Below are 18,339 nucleotides of genomic sequence, written 5' to 3'. Positions count from 1 at the left end.
GAAATAATGAAGGGTTCAAAAATGCATCAATGCACAATTTAATGCATCAATAATTTATTTTAATAATTGATTATAGTAATTTGATTATAAAACATTTTCACCAGTCTGCCTACTGTCGATTTACTTCAAGGTATCAATTCAGGACCAATATCAAGGTTCCAGGGGCTGAAGCCAAAATTTTGCTCTACCTCTAGCTCTAGTGCAGCCAATGCTAGGCAGCAATAGAGGTGGAGATCGGTTCTTCTGATTTGGACATGGAGTGCATGAATTTGAATGTAGGAGATCTATGACAGTCTTCAGTACTACTAACTACCAATATGTGCTGAAAATGATCCTATAAAGCTTGAATTGTCACTGACAGTCAGTGTAAGAAGTATCAGGTTTTAGCTAGCCACAGCAGTGCATGCTGATGGGGGCTTAGGAGAAACAGGAAGGGGAAGTGAATGCGTTAACAGGAAGAGCAGTGTCTGCATGGTGCAGAGCATGACTTATGTGTTAATCATTAAACTCTTCTCCCTCAATACGAACACTTCGCCCCCTCAACCACACTAAATAAAGCTTCAGCGTGTAATGACACAAAAAAAAGCTTTAGCTAAGACTGGAGAATTTGCCACCAAAGTGGCTCAAAAAGAGGCCCTCGTCATGCAAAAATATTTCGTATGAAAGCTCTTAAGGTCCCAAACCTCTAAATGTTTAGATTGACAATTCTTTTCTAGTTTCAGGGAAGTAAAATAGTATGAAAAATATGAAATGACAGTTGGCTCGATGACTGGCCTTTGATGTGAGAAGCCGCTGTACAACAGGAAGTGTGATTATAAGAATGATGGAAATTAAGTATGGACATAAATAAGATGTTAACAATCAACTAAACAAGCTGCGGTTCCTGAGGGAAAATGTCTGGGGCTTACGAGAACGTATAGAACTTTTAAATCATATTGTAGGGTCATTTTAGATCAAACTATAAGCCAAATATATGACATCACATTGGGTTTAATGGCTTAGCTGGGGCGTTAAACATAATTTTCATGTATGAAAATCTTACTGCATTTTTTTTTTTGTATATGACATAAACTGGCATATATGGGCTGGAAGACTATGTGCTATGTAAATGAAATAACAGTCGTCAGTGCTTTTAGACAACTTACAAACAAGACAGAGGAATATGAGGATGAATTACAAATGATATGTGGGTTTAACAAAGGTTGCATCTGGAAACTAAAACTGAACTGTTAGTTGTAGGGTCTGGGCCTCAGTTAGGCTCTTCCTCTTGTGACTGGTCCTATTTGCATTACACATTCCTCATCTGTCCGTCCACACACACACGCGCGCGCGCACGCGAGTCAAGCGTTTCCAGGAGAAGCAGAAGAACCACAGGCCTGATACGATCTCAGTCCACTGGCTGATCCGTGAGCGCTTACATGCTCGACTTCATTTGCATCTTTGATATACGACTTGGGCTTCAGCTTAACTCAACGTAACCTCTACTCAAATTTTTCAAGAAACCGGTTTCACATGATTCAAGGACTGACAAACCATGTTTCACTGCTTACTGCTTCTGCTTTTGCCTCCCACACCAAACTAAGTTGCAGAGCATTCCAAAAAACATGAAGTCGCTCAGGAAACGTCTGCACAGAGTTGGCCTGAGATCTCTGATGTCTGCGTGCTTTCACACCTAACCCAACGCCTTCCTCAAATGGAAAAAGTTGAAACCTTTATTTGGTCACTACAGACCGTAACGAACATCTTTTTGAACATTTGCAGCCTCTGAAGCCACTAAGAGCAGAAATTTGGTGACCTGAAATGCTGTAATTAAAGATGGTGTCTACAGAAACTCATCTGTGCTCACCTGGGCTGAGAGTTCTCCTCAAACATTCGCTCTTTGCCGTCTTTGAACAGGCTTATGGTCTGTTTGGTCTTCTTAGTCAAGTTCTCCATGAAAACGCGAAAGTACTCGTTGTCTCCCAGCGTTTCCATCTTGCCTTCATAGCGGGACAGGATAGTGCGGAGATGCTGGTAGGTGTCTGGCAACAGGTCCAGGATGTACGGAGGACTGTTCTTCAAGGCCAGCTTGGGGTTCTGGCATAACCGTACCACCTGCAGAGCAGAGAAAAATAAGACGATGATAAATATGGCATCTTTTCAAAACACTGAGAAGCAACCTGAGAATCCAATGAATATGGCGCGGTGCTATGTGAATGGCTATGCCAGAAAGTCCACTATTACATCAGTCCACGGAAATTAATTTAAAATACATAACAGCTACTCTAAGTGGAAGGAAAGAGGCGTAAAACAAAGACAAACTATAGGCTACTGTTTAAAAGCTTGGGGTGGGTAATATTTTGCAGCATGCTTTTAAAAGAAGTCTCTTTCTTGCATGTTCACCAAGGTGGCATTTATTTGATAGTCAAAAATACAGTAAAAACTAAACAACATTGTGAAATATTATTACAATTTAAAATAACGTTTTTCTATTTTAGTATATTTTAAAATGCAATTTATTCCTGTAATTTATCCCAGTGTCACATGATCCTGTGACACTTAAAATCATTCTAATATGCTGATTTGGTGGCCAAGAAAGCTTTATTATTTTATCATTTTTAAAGTTGAAACGTTAATGCATTCTTGCTGAATTAAAGTATTGGTAAGACTTTATTTTAAGGTGACGTAGTTACATGTTACTATATGTGTACGTACTTACTACAGTAATAACAGTAAATTGTGCATAATTACAAGTCACTAACTAACTAACCCTAAAGTAACTCTATAGTAAGTACATGTAGCCTAGTAAATTAATATATTACTGTGTACTTATTTGAGGAAGTACAACGTAACTTCACCTTATTAAAATAAAGTGTGACCACCAAAGTATTAATTTCTTTCCAAACTGTTGAACAGTAGTGCACACAAAAAATTGAGACAGAATCAATATTTCCTCAAACTCAAAACATTTTTTATACAATAATATTACACACACACACACACACATATATAAACTCACATCCATGTTCAATTCAATTCACTTTTATATGTACAGCGCTTCTCACTTACAAATGGTTTCAAAGCAGCTTTACAGAAAAACATACATGGATGGATATGTTTGTGTATATTTGTCTGTTAATAAAGCAGCCAACAAGCTCTGTAAAAATATTTAAATACAAATATTCGGTACAATTCTCTACAGGCACATTAAGTTGACTATCGATCGAGAGAACATAACTGCAAACTAACCTCATATCCTCTGTGGGCCAAAGTTTTCTCTTGCAGTGTGATATGTGTAAGATAAAAATAAAAACTACACTGACAAGGGCTTTAAAACTTAACTGAACTGAAAATACACACACAAAACTAGTCAGGTCACACAACAACAACATTCCAGAGAGAAGAATTTTTGTGAACTACATACAAGGACAACCGTGTTTGCACAAGACTCGGTTCTGCAATCTACACAGCACTACGCTGCCATCTCAATTTCTACAACATTTATAGCTGGTGACTGGGAATGACACCGTGTTGTTCACTTTGCAGCTACAGAAGTCTAATGCTTGAGATTAGGGTTGGGCGGAATGACCAAAATCATCCATCACAGCTTTTTATCATGGTATTGTATATAATTATTGGAGTTTTTTGTTTGTCGTAAGTCAAAATGGGAAATGAGTATATTAATTAACTATGTTGTACAGCCTATTTTTTGCATAATTGAGTTAAATACTTTACAAATATAGCTAATGTTTCAATTTAATAATAAGTTTCATAACTTCTAAACCTATGAAGTTTTTATTATTTTCTATTTATATAAAAGATTCATGACAAATGAATATGCCTGACACCAGGGCAAGCTTTACATTATTTAACACTAAATTGTAAAAACTAACATTAAAAACATATACTAGTAATTCCAACTCCAAATTCTGATTGGATGAGACGTGTTCAAGGTCATAAAATAGAATGTATAAGCTCACCAGGATCATACTATTAATGCGACAAAGTTTTGATTGATTTAATGCATCCTTGCTGAATAAAACTATTAATTTTTTTTTTTTTTTAAAGCGTACTGACCCCAGAGTTAGTACAGCGGTGTATTTCACATGTTATATCCATCAACTGTATAGCAATATCTCAACTTGTCAAATATATATCGTAATAACATACAAATTGTCACATACATATACATATATATATATATATATATATATAGTAATTCCACCCAACCCTACTGGAGGCCACAAAGTTGTTGAAATCTCCCAAGAAAAACTAAAAACATCCATTCTAGACAATAAATCATCATGATTAAGCGCATGCCCTCAAACCACTTCATTAGCCAAACAACTTAATGGCTATACTGATAGTCCAGTAGCCTTTGCTTTAATCCAGACATAGTGGCTCTCCTCTGTCTGGACTAAAGCCACGCATCATCACCTTCTGAACTATTGATTAAGACGTGGGTGGGAAATTTGAGGAAACGGGAAACTGCTCAAATGTCACCACCCCAGCAGTTGGAGAAGCGCCGTGCTGCAAGCGCACGTTTCGGCAATAAGAGGCTGGCGCTGCGTGCAGCTGCTCCGAGGGCTTGCAGCCTCTCTTATCTATTTTGTCTCCAGCACAGGACCAGCTGTGATTGGGGGGTGGGGAGAGCTGATGACATCACAGGAGGAAGGGGAGGGGGGGCAGACTTCACCATCCAGTCTGTCTTGTGCTCCAAAACTTCTGGCTCTCATGCACCCCCAGTCCTGACAGCCAAGAGATAAGACTGTGGCGACAGGACGTCCTGAGAATTATCAGCAAACATGCATACGTCTATGTGTTCACGTGCAGACGTGGTTTCATTATGGCTTCCAGTGATAATCTGAATTAAGAAAAATAGTCCAAAAGGCAGGAGAAACATCTGCTTGGTCTCAAGCATGAAAAACGTCACCAGGAAGTCAATTAAAATAGAAATCATTAAATATGCACCAATATATTTATGCAATTAAAAATGCAAGTTCTATTTATGGTGTTAAATTTGTATTCATAGTATCATGATTAACCACATCCTACTATGCAAATCCTACCATCAACAACTACAAATAAAATGTTCTTAATTGGCCTGTGGTTTCATATTTACTAAACCCTATGAGGAAATCAAAGTGTAGATAATTTGTTTATTAACAAGGTGAACATGCAATGCATAGATGTAGGGGAAATACAGAACTTCATTTGATTTTATTCTTATTTGACTATGCAAAGTTTTTTCATATTAAAGGTCAAACTGGGAAGAACAACCATTGGGTTCTTGTGGAGTTTGTAAGAGGTTGAATATTTACAGGGGATTGGGAGAATATAACTTAACGTATAACATGATTTTTTTTTAAATTTGGATAATAAATAGCCAAGTCAGGATAGACTTAATAAATGTTTTATGAAATAAAAGTAATAGTAAAAGTCCTATGAAGAAACATTTCTTTCAGAAAGGTCTGTTTTGCAAGCTGAACTTCTCCTGACAAAGTATCCTGAATCACTGATCCTGACATACTAAACATTCATTAAGGGTTTCATAATATAAGACTCGGCACAAGTTAACAAAGCGGAAATTTACAATGTTAAAATTGCAAAAATGAGAAGATTTGCTTATGAAGAAAGTGTGATATGTCACATGTGCACTAACCAAACTACCCAGTGTGAAACTGAGCAAATAGGAAGTTGCAAAGTTCTCAGTCATAAAGCATTAACCATTTCTCTTCTCAGTGACAATTAAATTGTTTTCCTTTGTAACATCTCAAAACGTACTAAGTAAATGGCCTCTTTAGTATCTAAGTGGTTTCCCATTTTAACAGGATAAGTTAAAAACGAGTCCCCTGTGAAAGATGCACCGCTTCGCTCATGTATCAGTGTGAACATCACAGGAAGTGTGAGGTCAGTAACCACAACTTTTTTCCATGAACTGCAGCTTTAACTTTTCTATTGTGAGGAAGCAAATTCAACAAAAGAAACCACTCTGGTAGACAGATGTTCGTCTAACCGTTTTAAAAATGTGTGTGTTTTTAACTATTTCACTAGACATTTTTTTGTCAGATGCTTAAATTCTTAGTACATTACCCCTGTAAAGACTGACATATTAAATTGAACCTTTAAACAAAATACGTTTTGTTTTGCATCATATTTGATACATCAGGCTCTTTTAACATGATATTCCATACATCATTTAAAAAAAAAAAATCAAGTAAACCCAAGTTTCAGTCCAGTAAAGGTACATCTTAAAATATAACTAACAATATATTATGTTTACTTTATAAAAATTACAAAAACCGTGACCTGAAGGAGGACATTTTTAAAATTATACTAAAAGGTCTTGCAAAAACAAAACAAAAAAAAACGTGTGAACTATCAAGTGTACAAAGTTTTGATTATCTTGATAATTTAGAAGCCTTAGAAATTCATGTATCAGATATGATACAGTAGGTTTTATAGGGTTAATCAGGTGTTAGATAAGGCCGAGTGTGCCTAACATCTGATAATACCTGATCATAAGACAAACCATGCTTGGATAGATCTCCATTAAACAAAAACAACCAGCTTTAAATACAGTTGGATACTTAGACTTTATGAATTAAGGTAGAATGCTTCAGAATAGAAAATAATAGTCTACATTTCACTTAAAACCAATTGTAAGTACTTCATGAAATAAGAAAAAAGTTGATGTGACGTTTCCTGTTTATCCAAAACACTACATATAGAAACAGGAACAAGAGAAGCAAGTAGTGTTTGAGAGAACAGATCAACTGTCCATTATCCACGTCTACACTAAAAGTTAAGACAATTTAACCAACTAAATGACCAGCAACAGGACTAGGAACGTCAGATATTGGTTGCTAAAACCAACTTTGTGATTTTCACACCGTTCACATCCAGGAGTCGTCACGTTTGTCCAGATAGGTCAAAACAATTCATACTCTTCTCACAATATAAACAATATTGACCAATTAAGTAATACCACAAGCTATTAAGCTAGGACAACTAACTTAGCACAGGACCCTGTACCGTATTCAGAAGTCCTGCTAGGCAAGCTGGGATGGACGGCTGCCGAAAAATGACCTACTCTCTAAAGCTGGATATTCCCAAAGTATTTGACTGGCTGAATATAGTTTATTGGCCAGCAAACCATTCAGCTAATTGCCTTAGCAGAGCAGCCCTGCCATATTGCATTAGGACTCCTCGGTGCAGGCCATCCGGCTAAGCTAACAAGAGACCGAGGCGGCTAGCTACAACGTCTCTCTCTGGTATCTATCTTTTGTGTTTTTGCTTGATAGTCACCCACCTTATCCATGAATTTCCAGCATTTCTCCACCGTCTTTTTGTCAACGGCCCCGGGCTGGTGATGGGAGTGGTGGAGGTGATGGTGAGGCTGAAAAGCGTCCTTCATCATGCCAATAAGCCCCCCACCTTTCTTCAGATTTCCTGCCATATTCGGACTTCGGAGTGTTGGTTTCGCAGTCAAAATATAACGGATCGGATACCCCCCGGTGAGGACAGCGCCCGAGTCCGGTTCGGTTCGAGCGAAGGTCCGTCAAGGGGGGGGGGGAAGAAGCGCTTTATCGATGAAAGACTCCCATTAAATCCCCCTGGCAGGAAACCACCGTTTCACGCTGTATTTAACACGCTCGGGTAGTGCGGCGAATCCCGTCAAAAGTAACCCGTAAAAATAAGTTTTGATGGATGTCTGGACGTTGAGGAACAACTGCTTTCACAACGACACCCCGTGCGTGCGTGATGTTCCCCTTTCCTGCAGCTCTCTCTCTCTTTTTCTATCTGTGCGCTTCTGCAGAGCGATGTCCGATTCGTGAATGTGATCGAACTGTTCTTTTGAGTCGGATCTTTTCAATCAGTTAAATCGGTTCACAAAACTGGTCGGACTGAAACAGTCTAGATGTAAAGGAAATTGGTTTAATGGACATGCATTATTTTTAGGTTCTAAATGACTATGTTTTTATGAGCGGTATCATGTCCACGAAAAAACATGAACATGACACATGAATTTATAGGCGTAATAAACACCGTCAGAATGTAAACACGACTAATGGAATGCTTTTTTCTTGCCAGTCAAATTATAATCAATAAACTTAACAAGAATTACTTGCACAGTAAAACACGTTTTAACAGATTTAAAGGTTAACAGATTGTCTAATGGAATGCCTTTTTCTTTTTTATTGCCAGTCAAATTACAATCAATAAACTTAACAAGAATTACGTGCATATTAAAACACGTTTTAACAGATACACATCAAGCAGGGAAAGTTTTTTCTGAACTTTTTTCAAGCAAGTTATTTTCACCACGGGGTGTGAGGGACCATGTGATGACGTGACAGTCAGAGAAGTGACGTGCAAATAGTGGAATCGGTTCTTTGCAGGGACGTGTTCGAAAGAACCGATCGCTGGAATGAATCGTACTTCCTATCACTACTTTTGCAACGGGAAGTTCAGGCTAAGCAAGACAAGAGCCCTTGCGAGCAAAACCCATAAACGGGAGGCGCTCACGTTTATTATAAACTCAGCACATATCGTCTTTCTTCATATGAAAATGCAATACTGGATTGCGGAAAAATATCCTATTGAAATAAAACCATATTAGGGAAATAAAACACCGCCTTCTACCTCCCCCTCCCGTACTTGTATGATTGCTCTTCCTGTTCCGCCTTGTAAGACCTCGCCCTCTTTCATGTCTCAAATTTTCCCCGCCTCCCTTCTTGCTCTTCATGTGAATGTACGAATCCTACTATGGTGAAAAGCATGACTAATAAATATTAATTAAGGCACGTAACTGGAGCACTAGGAAGGTTACTAAGCAACGTAAATGTGACGTAGTTAATATTCATGAGCTAAGCATTGGTAGTAGAAATGCCTGTATTGTAGGCTACTTTCGCCGCTCTCCGGGTTAAAGATATTAATTATGCAGATAATTTTTGAGGTGAACTACTTTGTTTTTGTAAGTTCACCGCTGTATGATGTTCGTTGAACTTCTCTCATCATTTCAGTTCACATTGACTTTACAAATGTCATCCACTTTACTGAATTGAATGAAAAGTAAACACACTTGTGATAGAGCTCCGCATCCTTTAGGCTATTTCAAACGAATTAAGGAGATTCTCTTTAAATAATCTAAACAATTCAGAAATACCTCAAATTACTTTATTGTCCATAAAACAACACGACGCGCTTGGCAACTTTATACACAGCTCCAGGCAACCAGCCGGCGACGCGGTGCAATGCGGTTACGTAGAACAACTGTAATTGGCATTCTGGAGAGGTGATTGGCTTACGTCTCTCTCTGGCCACGCCCACGCTACCAGGCGGCTCCGTATACACAATAAAGACACAATGAAAAATTTCCTTCTGCGCTCGATAGATGCAGACCTAGAATCTCTGTACACTATGCCACCCAAGAAGAAAGGGAAAGGAAACAGCAAAAAGGAAAAGTCCAAAAAGAGCACGCCAGAAAAAGGTTTTTTTTTGTTGCTTTCATAAACACAAAATAATATAATTCTTACAATAAAGAACTATTTAATTATCATGAAATATTTCTTTTTTTTCTCTCAGATGATGGACTTTCAGAGAAGTACCAGAGAAGTGCCTTAGACGTAGCTGTTTTAAAAGAACATTTGGGTAAGGCAAATAGCTATAATTTTTTTAATGGACTGTTCTCAGATTTTTTCTCTGTTGGCTGATGTTCAATTAAAATAAAACATTAAGAAAGTAACCGTAACGTCTCTACAACCCTTGTCAGCACTGAGGAGCAGTGTAGCGCGTCAGGCTACAGTGGTGAGAGATGACTTGAAATGTCAAATCAGAGATCTGGAGCAGGTGCTCAGTCAGGAACGATCAGACATGAAGGACATCACTGCAGGTCTGTATACAATTATATTGCTTTATTGATATAGTACACCTTCATACTTTATAATATAGGGGCGGTTTCCCAGAAAATTTAAGACAGGTAAACCTTAATCTAGAATAGTTAATCGTGGTTTAAAAATGGCTTTCTAAAACACAGATTAAGTACAGATTACTAACACCTGGACTATGAATTCCTGAACTAAACTAAACAAGATTAATTTAAAACCAACTGAGCTAATCTGAATTGGCATGACAGAGGTTTCCTATTTGGAATGAACCAAGAAAATCTTAAAATTGTATGTTACTGAGAAGCAAATCCAAGGAAAACAATGGCAGCAGAAAAAAAAAATACTTGAACAAGAGAACTACACTGTAAAAAAAAAACTGTTAAATTTACAGGAAAACCCTGGCAGCTGTGGTTACCAGAGTTTTCCTGTTAAAAATACGGTAGCAACGTTTTAGGTTTTACAACTTTTAACCGTATATAATTTTAAACTATAGTTTAAAGCAAGTTTAAAGCAAATAGCAAAAAAAAAAAAAAAAAACGTAGCCTAAATCAACTGTGTAATCTAGGAAAAGGAAAGGAATGCCTGGAAATCTATTTGTAATTAATTAAATGTAAATGAACACACACCTACAAGAACAATACAACAACTTCAAGATTGAATCATCAGCTTTATTACATTACTGTTTTGTGAAATCTGTGGGTTGATATAATAAATCGAGAAGAAAAACCCCCCCGCTGCTGATGCCTGAAGAGAGAGGTTTAAGACTGGCGGAGGACCTGCGAATAAAGATATGGCCACTTGGATGAATTACTGACAGGAATAGCCTAATTGAGAGCCAGCAACCTTTGGATAACATAGATGATGACCGTGATTTCCTGGAGGAAGACTAGAGCTACTTTCAGGACTAAATTGAGGCTTAAATTAAACCTACAAGGAGGCAGGTTTAACTTCAGATTAATGTTAGCAGGGCTGAGGACTAGCTTAATCTCTGTCTGGGAAACCGCCCGATAATGTTTCATGTTATTCTGCTTTGGAAACACTTGAGTCATTAGTGTCACATGATACTTTAGAAATCATTGTAATATGCTGATTTGGTGCTCGATAAACCTTTCCTGAAAACAGTTGTGCTGCTTAATATTTTTGTGGAAACAGTGATAGATTTATTTTTCAAGAGTCTTCGATGAATATAAACTACAGCATTTATTTGTAATAGAAATATTTTGTGAAATTAAAAATGTCATTATAAAAATAAAAAAAACTTTCCGAATGGTAGTGTGAATAACTTGTGTGATTTACAGTATGTTTCTGTAAGAAGTTATATTGTCATTGATTTCTAACACAATATGTATTGTATTTACCTTTGAGAACAGATCTCAACCGTCAATATAGGTCTATGGAAACAGACCTGCAGACTAAAGTGAACAGGCTTGAAGTGAGTGTGGACTTGCTTCAGACTCAGTTCGGTGAGATCAGCATATTCAAATTCTTGTGCTTATCAAAGGCAGTGTGCTTTAACCAAACACATGCTGATGACAGGCCTCTGTTTGATTAGCCGAGTGTCAGGTTAAATTAAAATCGGAAAGAGAGCGGCGAGAGAAGACGGAAGCAGAAAAAGACGCCATCATTTCTGACCTCCAGAGCAAACTGGACCGCATGGAGAGTGAGTGTGAGAAGATACTGCACGTAAGTCAGAGGCACTGCTCTATAAAGTGATTAAGTGAAATATCAGCGCTTGAAAGGATGACATATTTTATTAGCACTACACAAAGCTTAAAATTGCTTGGTGGCATTTCAAAGTGTGACTGAATAATCTACTTGACTAAATGAGGTATAATTAATGCTATAGTAAAACAAATTGAACGGACGGTTAATTAAAGTGTTACCAAATCTGACTGCCATCCAAAAGGTTATCCATTTCAGCATTTAGTATTTTAGAATAGTAGAGACCATCTGCACCTCTAAATGCTTGTGCCAGATGGCAAGACATGCCCCATTTAATAAGCTACTTTTCATTTTAAATTGAGTTGGTTTTTATGAATTGGTGCACTATTGGCTTGGTACAGGGCTGTCTGGACAGTTTGCTCTCTCACCTGGCTGAGACGCGGCTGCAGTGGGAAGAACAGAGCACAGTCCTTCATCAGGAAGTCAAGGACATGCTCAGTGACTTTGGGATAAACCCGCTTCACATATGAGGACATCTTTAGTTGAGAACTGTGAACAGAACAAGACCAAGACCTCTGACATCTAAGAAATGACATGTATAATGCATAAGCCATGGCTTTTCATACTGGGCTCCAGGGATTGAGATGTGTGTGTATATATATATATATATATATTTTTTTTTTGGAAAGAAATTAATACTTTTATTTAGCAAAGATGCACTAAATTGATCAAAAGTGACAGTCAAGACATTTATAATGTTACAAAATATTTCTATTTAAAATAAATGCTGTTCTTTTGAACTTTCTATTTATAAAATATTCCTAAAAAATGTATTATGGTTTCAAAAAAAGCACCACAAGTTTTTCAATGTTTCTCGAGCAGGAAAATCAGCATACTATAATGATTTCTGAAGGATCATGTGACACTGAAGACCGGAGTAATGAATAAATTAATTAATTACGTTTTAATATATATATATTATATATATATATATATATTTATATATAATATTACTGTTAATAAATGCAGCATTGGTGAGCATAAGAGGCTTCTTTCAATAACATTATTATATAGTTTTCAATACTGTTCACGTAATTATCAATTTTAACATACCAGGTATTAGTGTAATTTGAGAAAGCAGTTTGTACATTGTGTTTAGACTTGTGTTTGGGCCTTCTTCATGAAACAAGCAGAATGAATTTCTATGCAAGCAATTCATCAATCTATTTGCATGTATATTGTCCCACTGAATTGAATGGGACAATTTATGCAGAAAAATGGTTTTATGTAAAATGTATGCATTTGATCCAAATCGTTTCAATAGTATCCAGCGGACAGTGCAGTTCATTCTGTCACCAGCTGGTGTCTCTGTTGGCCTAATTCTCTGTCGCTTTCGTATAAATTGATTAAAATAAAATAATGAAATAAACCTTTTCTGATTTAATTTTCTCCCTATAGAATGTATAAGATGTGTTTACCTGTTGTTTTCTTCTTAATATGATTCCAAGAGTAATGCTCTAATGCCCCTGACAGACGCCAGCTGTTGATTTACAGATGTGAGATTCCCCAGAAGAACTGGCTGGCTGGCTGGCTGGAATAAACTCTACAAACATCATCTCAATATCAACATCTTGAGTTAATGCAGTTACATATTAAATAACTGACCTTGTTATGTCATGAATTTAACATTCATGGAAAGACATGTGGCACTACAATGATCATTTTCTATGTGCCAGCATTATACGTCTGATCTGGCAGTCAGATGATCAATGTCTCCCAATCCGAGATCAATCCATCACAACGTGAATAAATGGAAAGGAAATGAAAGCAAAAGAAAATACTTTTATTTCATTATATCTGTAATGGTGAGATTGTTGTCCTGCTTATTCAAGCACTGCCAGGGAACAAAAGACGGCAAAATGAACATGACAATATACCTGCACTCACAGGGACGTTAACTACACTTTCATTGTGGAAAGAAGACGACAAAGAGCATTTTGACCTGTGCTGTTACTTACCTCTGATGTGTTTGAACATTAAACAGAGTCTATAGCTAGAAATTCAGCTGTAGGTGACAAACCAGTGACCCGAAAAAGATTAGTAGCAATGACTCTGCATTTTAAAACATTTTGAAGAATGGGCTATTTTATATATGCTTTTGATCATAAATCATTTGTGAAACTGTGAAAAACAGCAAGATAGCACTATGCTAAAACAGTTGCATTCAAATGCATCTGACATGAAATTGGATGAGCTATTATTAAGGTATGTTGCTATAAATATATTGACTTCAACTAACATAGGAGCCATTCAATGCTTTCAAAAATGTGATACGCAGGGTAAAAACAAAACAAAAAAGGCCTAGAGATTTTTTTTTTTTACCATGAACGCCACATTTTTTAATAATGCCCTTTTATGTGCAAGACGCTGTAAAAGAATCAGTGTCAAACACATCCATAGCGCATAGGAAAAACAATGGAAAAGCTCCATTGTCGCCCCTAAGGGCCCATTCACACAGAGAGCATTTTTCAATTAAAATGCAAAATGCAGGTCAGAGGAATATCATGCATTTAGAGAATCGTTAAAAAAAAAAAAAAATTTTTTATTTTTTTTATTAAATGTTGAACTACTTTTAGCTGGAGCACTGCATTTAAAAAAAAAAACTTGAACTACTTTTAACTATATGGCACAACACAACAACACGTGAAACCAAGTTTGCTGATGTCATTCAGTGTCAATCAGCAGAAAGTCATATTTCTTGCTGTCTGACCCAAACCAGTTACAACACCAGAAGGAATTAAAGCTAGAGATGCAATTTCATCCCGTGGAAACAGGTCAGAGCTGAATGAAGAAATAAATGGCTTGGAGAAGGGCAGTATGCTGACGGAGATTGGGGCCCGGCCCTCGGGAATGCATCTGGACTGATTGGGCTGTGAGCTTTGCAAATCTCACTAAGTCGTCCTGTCTTCTGCCATGACATTTTGGTCTCTGAACAATTCACACTCATTACTATCAAACCATCATAGCATTGGACAACTTAGTGTTTGAACCCTGGAATTTAAAAGGATTTCTATCTTTTAGACATCTGTAGATATTTCTTCAGTTTGAAAATACTCAGGATTGAGAGAAGTTCAGAAGCTCCGACACACTCGCATGGCAGTTTGTAACTATTTTATGTTTTGCTGAAATTGTGGCTAATTCGTATGAGGATAAATAACACTTTTTATACATGATAAAAGCAATGTACACTCACATGACATGAAGACCCCTGTCATATTAATAACCTAACAAAACCTGTTTTGCTTTACATGGAGCGGGTCACCTCATGTGGGCAGCCATTTTGAGGTCACATGACTAGCCGAATACCATTCAGTTTGTCTTGTTAACCCCCTATTATTGGTCACTTTTGCTCATGGAATACATTAGTTGTGTTTGAGTGTAAATAGAGCATTTCAGTGGCATTGAAAGCTCAGTTTTGCATGATGCTACATTAGTTGCGACAGATTTGATTAATTGCTGCATGTGCATTTTTTGCCAATATTTTTTTTGATTTTGTAAACTTAAACTGCTTGATTTAACCTTCCTATGAGAGCAGTCAGTCATTTTGCTTGTGTGTTCTACACTCTTTCAACCAGCTCAAATGTCTCTGAGTCTAAAGCAGGTGTGCTCATGCCCCACATAGTAAATATCTCTCACATCTTGAAGAGGTTGCCCCCATAGAGTTGTCTACAAGTCTGTGTATCCAGTGAAAACCCACCTGCACATACAGCTTTGCCATTGTTTATCAGATGCCTGAAACACACAATCACAGCCATTCAAACCTGTAAATGAATGGAGCTGTATTTGTGCACCTAGAAAAGCAAATGTTTACAGAGTGAGTCAAAAGATCCAAGAGACAAAAACTTTCACAGAACTGAACACAATGCCATTTATTTTCGTCAGGCACTAACACCGTATTGAAATATCATTTAGAAATGGATTCAGTTCAATAGAAATGCACAGAAAAATCAACATGGGTATAAGTAACCTCTAATGGCTCTCCAAAACGTGAAGGCAATTTATTACAATTTGGCTCTGCAAGTTGAGGATACCATCATGCCTAATAAAATCATTTCATTTTGGTATCTAAATTCTGCATCAGCTGTGGTGCGTTGATAAAAACTGATGGGTGGAATCCATTTTTAAAAGGTTGTTCACCAGATGTCTCTCTTTGAAAACAAGAAGGATGAACCCAAGACATCACATAAACAAATGGATGTTTCTGGTATCAAACTAGAAAAAAACCCCAATAACTTTATGAGCTGTTATGTGATATAAAGAAATACCTGATGTACATAGGCCCACAATCTCCAATGTCTCATCACACAGATATGTCTAGATGGAGTGACCCTGTTGATTTCATCATGTATTGAGTGGTGAGATGAATGTAAGACCTCGCCAGGAACAAAAATCAATCAACTCACTTCCCTGACATATTTTTTGAAAGCGAACACACTTGATACCTCCTAGAATCCTGCTAGAATGACAAAAATAAGGGTCAATGGAAATCTGTATCAATTCCTAATGCAAATTTCTTAAATGGGAGCATCCACTTTTCCATAACTATGTGCAATTTTCATATCCAAAGAGTGCAACAATATGAATTTAACTCAAAAGAATGAAAAGCAAAGTATAAAAAATCTTGTGTTTCTCCATTCAATAGCATCTAAAACCCTCGTACATGCACATCAAACATTCAGAAACATCCCAAAAACCTTTTTAATATAATATGACTAATAATAAAAACAGATCGCAGTTGTTTTTGTGTTCAGTTCTCTTAATTTTTACTCCGCCAGGGGCCGGCATGAGAAGGCGACAGCACAAAATTAATACAAAGTATTTTGGTACTCTAAAAAGGTTGAGCGATAGTGGATCGAGTCTGCAGTCGTCCGCTGTGTGAAAAACAAAACTAAACGGGCGTCGTCAGAAGGAGATAATAGCAATATAGTGGTTTCACAACAAAAGAGGAATAATTTAAAAATAAATCAACAGCACAGTAAGACAAATATACTGCATAGTACAAAGCCCCTCTGCTGTGTCCCCCAAAAGCAGAGGGCTGTAAGGACAGTGTACAGAAACCAGACGCAGCTCCTGGGCCGAATTGAGCAGCACGGACAGCATCTCCTTTAGCTCCTTCTACGGAGCCTATGTTCCCATAATCCCTGGGTCCAGCAAAGCCGTCGTTTAACGTCTATCCGACACAGGTAAGAGAGGTTATTCGTGTTCACTGTTGTTGGTGCCTTTCTCCCACTCTATACTCTCCTCGCTGTGGGTGGGTGAAGCTCCTAAGGGGCCAGCGGGGCGCACTCGAATGCCCTGGAAGCGCCGGCACTCCGGGCAGATGCGAATGTGACTGCACCCTCGCGCCACCAGGGCGGCCTCCTGCGCCAGTCTGTGGGAGAGTGGTTCGGGCAGGCCGGTGCCTGTGCACAGCTTGCCGTTGCTGAGGCTCGCTGCCGTGGCCCGCGCCCGCCGGTCGTCCAGGGGCAGAGGCTGCGGTCGCAGAACACTGGCTCCGCGCCTGCGCCGTACCTGCAGGCTGTCCTGACACAGCACGATGCCCTGCAGCTCTCGTAGCATCTCCTCGCACATGGACAGCTGTGAGGCACAAACACGGAGACAGAGGGAGAGGGAGAGAGAGAGAGAGAGAGAGGCCAGGGGGTCTCACTGACACGCTGCACACAGGGGGTGGAAGGCAGCACAGCCAGAGCATTGATCAAAATAACACTGGACTATACAGGGGGCGGTGGCTGTTTATCTGGACTGATGCACCGCAGAGAGATCAGAGAAAACATCCCGAAGCGCTTGGTGATCTCTGCGCGTGCTCATTACATTCTCAACAAGTTCACTTTTAAATGTACATTGTTAGATTTGCATTTCAAAAAAGACATAAGTGAGTGGAGCTGTTGTGTTTGGGTCATTCTTTGTATACGGTGCCTTTGATGCTTAAAAATTGGGCTGAAATTGCTCCCAAGAGGATTAGGATGCATGTTTCGATGGTTATTTACACAAAATGATCTGAACCTTTGAATGCATATATTTTAAAAGAATTTTCATCACTTTACAACACAGGTGTCGTTTTTTCCTATGTCATCTTAATGAAATTCTGTCATCAATGAAATATTATTGCACAATATTACAAAAAGAATGTCTTGATTAAAGACTGTTAAATGAATAAATATTTTCCTTGAATTGTTCATTTATCTTAATGGTTGTTTTACAGTAGTGTTTTCCTCTTGTCCTCAGTAGAGTTTTAAGTAGTTTCAGTAGACCTTAATTTCCTGGGGTGACATCAAATTTGAAGGGAAATACTATGCATGTCCACCTAAACTAAACCACTCATTCCTAGACAAAAATTGAATTTTTGTAATAGGAATCAGCCAATGCCTCCAGCACAATATCATTGATGATCTAAACCTTAATGTTTCCATCCTGTTCAGTTAAGGTGTTGTCACAATAGAAATCCATGATCTATTTTCAATAGTGTAGTGTTGTGTGAAGCATAGCTCATGCACAAGTCACTGTCAAACCAAGCAGATTTCTGTTGGTTAACACAGCGAATTTGAGCTATCAACTTGAACCTGTTGCAAAACTGCACAGGGAAATCTTTCGCCCTCAAGATAAATTACAGATTACATGGATTATTATTGAAATGGCTGAATTTTGCCCATGAAAATTCACAGAACAACAGTGCATTTGACCACACCTTTATACAACAGGGTAGAATATGTCTAACAGAGGAAAAAAACACTATTAGGGGCCGTTCATA

General features: G+C 37.9%; 3 protein-coding genes across 3 annotated transcripts in view; 1 reads left to right on the top strand and 2 right to left on the bottom strand.

Moving 5' to 3' along the window:
- The window catches only part of cbl (Cbl proto-oncogene, E3 ubiquitin protein ligase), a 30,783-nt gene extending 22,993 nt beyond the window's left edge, over positions 1-7,790 (bottom strand). Inside the window, exons 1-2 of the mRNA XM_056263374.1 lie at positions 7,292-7,790; positions 1,847-2,094 (exon numbers count right to left, since the gene is read on the bottom strand). Coding sequence (XP_056119349.1) covers positions 1,847-2,094; positions 7,292-7,438 — 395 coding nt within the window. The 5' untranslated portion in view covers positions 7,439-7,790. The remainder of the gene's footprint in view (positions 1-1,846; positions 2,095-7,291) is intronic.
- Positions 5,771-12,181, top strand: ccdc153 (coiled-coil domain containing 153). Its single transcript, XM_056263375.1, has 7 exons — positions 5,771-5,889; positions 9,377-9,472; positions 9,568-9,633; positions 9,755-9,874; positions 11,240-11,332; positions 11,422-11,552; positions 11,933-12,181. The coding sequence occupies exons 2-7, from the start codon at positions 9,403-9,405 to the stop codon at positions 12,059-12,061; spliced, it is 609 nt and encodes a 202-aa protein (XP_056119350.1). The 5' UTR covers positions 5,771-5,889; positions 9,377-9,402; the 3' UTR covers positions 12,062-12,181.
- A 3,264-nt stretch (positions 12,182-15,445) lies between these two features.
- The window catches only part of grik4 (glutamate receptor, ionotropic, kainate 4), a 424,662-nt gene continuing 421,768 nt past the window's right edge, over positions 15,446-18,339 (bottom strand). The window contains exon 21 of the mRNA XM_056263373.1: positions 15,446-17,168. Coding sequence (XP_056119348.1) covers positions 16,785-17,168 — 384 coding nt within the window. The 3' untranslated portion in view covers positions 15,446-16,784. The remainder of the gene's footprint in view (positions 17,169-18,339) is intronic.

The sequence above is a fragment of the Rhinichthys klamathensis genome, unplaced genomic scaffold, assembly GCF_029890125.1.
Source record: "Rhinichthys klamathensis goyatoka isolate OS25496 unplaced genomic scaffold, OSU_Roscu_1.1 h1tg000206l_1, whole genome shotgun sequence".
Lineage (NCBI taxonomy): Eukaryota > Metazoa > Chordata > Actinopteri > Cypriniformes > Leuciscidae > Rhinichthys > Rhinichthys klamathensis.
Note: the sequence above shows the minus strand (reverse complement) of the source record. Positions and strands in the feature narration are given on the sequence as shown.